The 7,994-nt window shown below is 32.4% G+C and overlaps 1 protein-coding gene across 1 annotated transcript; it reads left to right on the forward strand.

Moving 5' to 3' along the window:
• Window positions 1-3,594: 3,594 nt before the first annotated feature.
• Window positions 3,595-7,571, forward strand: LOC126715536 (uncharacterized). The gene is made up of 3 exons (XM_050416176.1): window positions 3,595-3,798; window positions 5,226-5,431; window positions 7,094-7,571. The coding sequence occupies exons 2-3, from the start codon at window positions 5,249-5,251 to the stop codon at window positions 7,364-7,366; spliced, it is 456 nt and encodes a 151-aa protein (XP_050272133.1). The 5' UTR covers window positions 3,595-3,798; window positions 5,226-5,248; the 3' UTR covers window positions 7,367-7,571.
• Window positions 7,572-7,994: the final 423 nt, after the last annotated feature.

The following is a 7,994-nucleotide window of genomic DNA, read 5'->3' on the forward strand; positions in this document are numbered from 1 at the left end:
TTAACTAGGAAAAGAAAAAAGGTAAAAATCTTAATTCAACTAGGAAAATAATTTTAACTCAACTTGAAAAAGAAAATAAATTATAATTTCAATAGAATTGAGAAAATAACATAAAATATTAAAATATTTTCTTCTCCCTTAAGTAATCTGCAACACTTTTTGATTTTTTTTTTGGGATACGCCCATTTCAATATTCTTTTTTGAATGCAATTGCAACCAATATCAATATTCTAATCATGTCAATATTCTAATCAGATGATAATTGAAAATTGTTTTACTAAAAGTTGAAGTTATGTACTAGAATTTTATTGTAGGCATTCCTTTTAGGCTCAATATTCCAATATAAGTTTGAGAAAATAACATAAAATATTAAAATATTTTCTTCTCCCTTAAGTAATCTGCAACACTTTTTGATTTTTTTTTTTTTTTTGGATACGCCCATTTCAATATTCTTTTTTGAACGCAATTGCAACCAATATCAATATTCTAATAAGATGATAATTGAAAATTGTTTTACTAAAAGTTGAAGTTATGTACTAGAATTTTATTGTAGGCATTCCTTTTAGGCTCAATATTCCAATATAAGTTTGAGGGATGATGTTAAAAAAGTTAAGACCAAACACATCGTATCATTTTAATTAATATTCATTCATTTATCTTGGTCCAAGTTTGTTATTTTTCAACCTTTGGGCTTGCTGGAAATTGAGGCAAAAACTATGGAAATTGGAGTGCTTTTTTGCTTGGGATGTTGAAAGTGATTCCAAGACTGTGTCTAATACTCTATTGGGTATATGTATCCCGCCTATGATCATGTCCAATATTATGACCAGTGTAGCCCATAAATTTTAGGTCAGTTCAAGTCTCCCATGTAAAGTGACAAGGCAATAAACTCGTACATTTATTAGCAAAACATGCCAAAGAAATAGACAACATTGATAGTTATATAACTTGAATAGAGGAAAATCTACCGCTAATTGAGTTAACTATTACTCATAATGTATTAAATTTATCTTCTTCTTAATAAATTTACAAGTTTTTCATTATAAAAAATAAAATAAAAAATTGTACTAGAAAATCATAAATCATGATTTCCTTCTAAATTCAAGTGAAAGCTTGAAGAATTTTGCATTATATATACTATAAATCTTAATCTTACTTGATGGGTTCTTTGTAACATACAAACTACAAAGAGCTTTGAAACTTTTCGTTATAAAAAGTATACCCTTGTTCTCTCTACTTCTCCATTATATTTTCTTATTCTAACTTGATATCAAAATTATATCTCACTTTTTCTAATATTTTTTTAAAGCGGAAAAACTGTGAAAATGGAGAGAATGAAGTTTATTAGTTGATGAGTATAAGATAGCAACAAGGGTTTTGAGCAGCACTTAAGATTTCAAGAGTCTCAATTGTATGTCTTTTTTAGCTTTTACTATTCTAAGAGCATCTTCAACAGTTACTGTATCTCTATTTTTACAAGATAAAATGCTACTGTTCACACTCCAGCCAATTCTCCAAACACAAAACTTTTCTAAATTTATTTTGAAGTTGGTACAGTGCTTCTCTACAAATAAAGAATACTGTAGCAATTACTGTAGCGTCTCTAAACAATATTCCCCCTTAAAATAATGGCCGGTTGAATAAAAAAAAAATTCTTTCTCTCTCGTGCTTCTCTATCTCAACGGTAATATACCACAATCAAAACAAAAACACAAAACCCAATCGAAAGATTTGAAACACAAAAACAATCTTTCTCATAAGCCTAATGAAATCTAAACAATAAAATAAAACTAATCAAAAAAAAAAAAAAAAACCATGTAGAACGCCGATCTCCATCTCTGCCGGTGATCTATGTGCGTATGAGAGAGAATTTGTTTGTGTGAGATAGAGGGAGAGAGTGTTCTAGAATCAAGTAGAAATAGAAAAAGTAAAAAGAGAGAGAGCTAGAGAAAGAGAGAGAGAGAGAGAGAGAGATGGGAGATTGCTGAAGAAATGACTAGAAAGAACTAGAAAAAGAAAAGAAGGTAGATAGAGGAAAGAAGTGGGATACGTGTGCGGTGGAGAAAAAATCAAGAGAAAAAAAAATGTATGGATGACAGATGGTGTGAAGGGAAAAATAATATAAAAAATAAGAAATTACAATTAAAAAATACTATCATAATATTTTCACAATAAATTTTAAGTAATAGATTGTTATTAGCTAATATTGGTCAGTAAAAAAATAATTTCAGCAGTGAGTTCAAATTAGAACTAGTAACAACTTTTTACATAAGATTTTGATGTGATTCTTGTGAAAGTATTGCGAAAAATATTGTGGATAAAACACTTTTCATTGGAAAAATATAATTGTTGGGAATGAATATAGGAAGAATAAATGATTATAAAAAAATAATAATGAATAAATGAAGAAATAATATTTAAATGAGATAGAGAATGTGATAGAAAAAGTAAGTAACTAAAATGTAAAAATCACTGTTCATTCTCCAAACAGTACAAAAATTTGAAGAATCTGCTGAAGATGCCCTAACATTGGTATTATGTGGTACCCATGGACTTAAAAAATCTAACTTGTCTTCTCCCTAAAATGACTAAGGGTCCGTTTGGATACAGCTGAAAACTGAAAAACACTATAGCAAAATAATTTTTAAATATGTGAATAGTACCATGTGATCCATTTTTAATGAAAAAATTGCTGAAAAGTGAAATTTATGAGTCCGTAAATTGTGTACGGTGTGCACTGATTGGTTGAAAATTGTTTGACAAGTCAAACTTTGCGGCTACTGTTCATGAACAGTGCATGAATAGTAGTTGTAACAGTAAAATTTGTTCCAAAACGCGTGAAAAAAAAAATAAAAAAAAAATAACAAACAAAACAAAACAAAAAAATGCAAATGCAAACGCATCAGTTGGACCCAAACGCACACTAATCCTCTGTGGTTTCAATTTTTTTGTTCTTTACAAATTTTTTTTTTTTTTTTTGGGTATACTTCTTCACAAAATTGGTTAATGATTCATGTATTTTTCAATCAAGATAGATCCTTTGAACTTTTGCTCTTAATGGAATTCATGTTAACGAGAACAAGTCAACAAACTATACAATGTCCTTGAATTAATCAAAGTAGGGTTGGTAAAAAGTCATTTGCGAACTAGAACTTGACCTGTTAGGAGATCAGGTGATCGAGGCTTTCCTTTTGGTGCCTAGGACCTGTGGATCAAGAATTAGTATTACTCGAACCAAAACCAACTTGATTTTGTGCTTATTATGTAATAATGTATTAAAATTGCTAGGATGTGAATGTGTCAAACACTAATCGAGTCAAGTGCACATGAGTATTGAACCTAATCATTGTCTCATCCAAATGCTGCACTAATAGTAAATAAGTTTTATTTTTTTAAAATAAGAATAAAACTAAAAAATAATGTTCACTTAACGGGTGCCTTAGACGTTGGATGATAAATATTTTAAGAAAGTTTTGATACATTTTGTGTCAAACAAATTAATTTATTTTTGACATAAACAATTTGTAAGTATTTTCTAAACTGCACTTTTGGATATCGGTTAACTTTAATATATATGATAAATCTAAAAGGGAAGAAAAAAGAAAAGAAAAGAAAAACCCCAAAAACCCTATTCAACCCGCCTCAGTCTCTCTCAACCGAGCTCATTTCTAAATCTCAAGCTCTCATCTCCACGTCGTCCTCCTTTAGTACACGCAGGATTTCCGGCAGTCAACTTCTCCTCTAGACAACGGAGGAATTGCTTCACGCCTTGAAAACGAGAATCATCATCAATCTACTGTAAGCTTCTCTTGCAATGCAATTCGTTTGGTCTCTGTTACTTTTTCCCTTCGTTTTCTTGGCATCCAAACAGAGGAGTATTGTGTGTTTTAATTTTCAAAATCTCCCTCTCTCTAAATTTCTCTCGATTTGACACCTGTTTGATTGCCGAGAAAACTGAGTAAAAATTTGATAATTGCTTGTATCTGTTTGATGTGGGTTCATTGTGAAATGTGTACGAAAGGTGTTTGTGAAAAGTTCTCTTAGAATTTTTTTTAACAATAGGAGCACTCAGCTGAAGAACTAGAAAAGGGTTTGAAAGGTGCCTGTGAAAATTTCAGTTTACGTGCTCTCTATTAGCTTAAGATTAACTGGGAATAATGGAAAGGAAAACTGTTCCATCCTTGTAGTTATAGGCTTTTAGCTGCATCAATTAGAAACCCAGGGTTTAATTTCAAAGCACTCTAAAACTGATAGGATACTAATGGAAATGGGAATTTGTAGCATCTTTGAAATGATAGGGTTTAGTTGCAACAATTAGAAACTAAGAAGCAAATATACTTCAAACTAGTAGCCATATCCATGTTGGATATGTTTCCAATACGGATGCTCTTAGATACCACATGATATTTCTATAATCTCTCTCTCTCTCTCTGAAGCTAATAGTTTCTTGATTAGATTTATTATTAGACATGTTCTGCGCTTTTTTTCATTTTTTGTTTATCCTTTAGAGTAAAAATTAGTGTGATATATAGTTACATACTTGAAATATTTATTTATATATTAATCATTTAAAGTGTTTGTGCCATACCGTAACCTAAAATTTTAAGCCAGGACCCTTGTAGCTCAGTGGCATTGCCTGCACTCCTTTATGAGGAGACCAGGGTTCAAATCCCCCCTCCCTTGTTAATGTAACTATCAAATAAAATAAAATAAAATTAAAAAAAAAAAAAAAAACCTAAATTTTCAAGAATTAATATATTGCTATGTCCATATCATATCATATATTTTTCCCATAATAGTATCAGATTATCAGTGCTTCCTAGTTAGATAACCCAGGGTTTAAAACAAGTCTAAAACTTGGGGGAATTTGTTTAATATGCCCAATTTCTTTTACTTCAAGTTTTACAGATTTGAAGTATTTTAGTCTAAAGTATTTAGGTCTAGCCAATGAGCTTGACTGACACTTCCCTCTTCCATAATAATGGGATGGAGAGTGAGGTCGTGGGTTCAAGATGTACTAGGCGTGTGAGTAACTTACCAATCAAAATGAAAAAAAGTATTAAGGTCTAGCTTATTATTGCAGCTTCAGTATCTTGTGGGTAAATTTGGTTTTAGTCTATGAAGAATGAAACCATTTTTAAGATGATTCGAATGCAAATTGAGAGGACTTTTTTATATTTCAAAAAAGTATTCGTCTATTTACATTTAATTTATTACCGGTTCAGGTGCACGAGAGCACAAGAGAAACATGCCTCTTTATGATTGTATGCTTCTGTTGAAGCCCCATGTGAAGAAGGAGGCTTTAATGGAACTGGTTGCCCGAATAGGAAAACACGTTTACAGAAGAAATGGGGTTCTTGCTGATATGAAGTCATTTGGAATGGTTCAATTGGGTTATGGCATTAAAAAGCTTGATGGGAGATACTACCAGGTGAATTTACACTACTCTGACCTTTTTATTGTCTGATTTTTTTTATATGGTGTGGAACTTATGTTCTGTGAACTTAATATTCTAACTGGTTGGACTTCTGAAATGCTAGTTGGTTGGCCCTATAGAGGGTAAGGGAGCCAATCCTCATGACAAAAGGTTCAAAATTTGTATAGACATTGTCTGGAGCATTTGTAGGTGCTATGAAATATCTGCATCACATGCTTTCCCCCCAAAAATTATGAAGAATAAACAATGCCCTTCCCAAATCTGAAGGAATGACAACCCTCCAGGGGCTTGATGCACCTTGAAGCTCCAATTCTTTCAAATTAGCACGACTAACATCTTCTAGGGTTTTTTTATCCTTTTTTTGGTTGGACTTACATTTTCTTCATGTCGAAGCATTTGGTTCTATTTGGGATGTGCATGCCCCCCCCCCCCCCCCCCCCCCCCCCCCCTCTTTTCTCTTTTTTCAAAAAATAGAGTATATTTATTGAGTCCTTGACCAAATACAACTAGCAGAACAGATCTGGGATGTGCATGCTTGGTTGAATGTATGGTTTGTGTTCTATTTCTTTTAAATGTATGGGAACATTGGGAAAAAAGCTTTTAAATTCAGAATCTAGACACATTGATTTTCTTTGTTACTGTCGTGTCATTATGATTCTAGATTTCGAGTATACATCTCGTGCATCTTCTTAGGAGTCCTGGAATGGGCTTCCTTACTTTCTCTTTCAGAAGGTTGAGAAGAAAATATTCTTTGCTAATAATTGAGTTACTGGAGATTTTATTTGCACTTTTTCATGATGTAGGAAAGTTTGTATAGATCATTGCTGACTAAATTTTTCATGTTAATAAACTAATCTTGAAAGCTATTTTCCAGGACATGGTCTTATAACTCTTATTCTAAGTATTTGACCAGACCTATATTTACAAGGTAGACAGACTGGAGTGAAGTTCAAGGACTAAATTGACTAGTCTTGAATCTTTTCAGCTTCGTGAAAAGAAAAACATCAGAATGGATGAAAACTTGAGTTAATAATTTTGCTGCTTAATTGGCTAAACTCTTTGCCCCTGTTAAGCTGGTTTTGTTTTTTTAAAACACTCTTCTGAGAAATGGTTTAAAGGGAATCGATGGCTGTAATCTTTAGCATCTTTCATTAAAATCATTGAGGGGCCATATGTCTTAGAATTACTTCAATGGTATACTCATCTAATCATTATACATTGGTTGTTTGCACCTTATTCTATAATCTCTTGGAACTTTTGAGCATGATGTTTTTCATGGGGGTGTATCAATGCAGAAATTTTGTTTATATGTTTAGCTAGTTTTCTTTCTGTACATTTCCCCCATTCTAGGTAGGGGTTTTTGCAATCCATATCTTTATATTCTCAAATGTATCCTTGAACTTTATAGTCCCTTTTTTTAACAAGGGGAAGATTGTCTAAATTAGAAGCATTTTTTTATTTGATAGTTACAATGGTGGAGGGGGGATTTGAACCTTGAACATCTTTATTAGAAACACTAAGAGATGCCAGCTGAGTTACAAGGCTCTTGCCTCTTGGCATCTAAATTAGAATTATTTTATTTATTACCTACCAAAAAAATCAGAACCATTTTTATGAAAAAACAATAAACATACTTTGCTTTTCTACATGCTACAGGGCCAATTAATGCAGATGACAATGATGGCTACGCCCAACATCAACAAAGAGCTGCATTACCTAAACAAGGAAGACAGGTTGCTGCGTTGGCTTTTGGTTAAACACCGAGATACAAAATATGGGCTGGAATTTCTAAGTGAAGATGATGGGAAAGGTGAGCTCAGCAAATTTACACGGAGCAGCATATATGATGATGACGACTTTGATGAAGATGACGATGACGACGATGATGATGAATATGATGTGGACCAAGAGGAGAAGAAAGAGAACTGAGGGTATTGGAAATCCATTGGCATTTTGTTTGAACTTCCAGATGCATGTTTTGTTAGAGCATCAGGTAGTAATAATTATGAAACTATTTTTTGGGTATATCAGCTTGTCAAAATGTATAAGATCCTTCAGGTTTAATGTTTGTATGGGTACTGAATGTATGCTCCTTTCTCCTTTAACTAAGTCGACAAAAATTATGTGAGTTAAACTTAAGAACAGAGTTAGGATCAGTTGGGTCATAGACAGGCATAAAGAAGAAAATTTTCCTTATTGTGAGAATGGTTCCCCCACCAGAAAAGTAAATGGGGGTGGGGGGTTGGGGTCTTGTGAGATCAACACAAATCTTTTCAAATGGTGTGTTTGTAGGGAATATACATGAAATTCCCAGCGCTATGAGATGCAAAAATAGAGAAAAATATGCGCCAAAAAAAACAATTACACAAGAAAATATTTATGTTGTTTGGTAGTTTGTCTACATTCACAGAGTTATAGTAATTTCACTATTCACAAAGAAAATTACAAGATGTAGCAATACAGTATTTTTATCTATTAACATGCTTGAGTCTATTGGCCTAAGCCTCCGTTCTATAGACTAAGCCTCATAAAAAATCTCATTAAAATCGTAGCATTT

The sequence above is a fragment of the Quercus robur genome, chromosome 2, assembly GCF_932294415.1.
Source record: "Quercus robur chromosome 2, dhQueRobu3.1, whole genome shotgun sequence".
In the NCBI taxonomy this organism is placed as follows: domain Eukaryota; kingdom Viridiplantae; phylum Streptophyta; class Magnoliopsida; order Fagales; family Fagaceae; genus Quercus; species Quercus robur.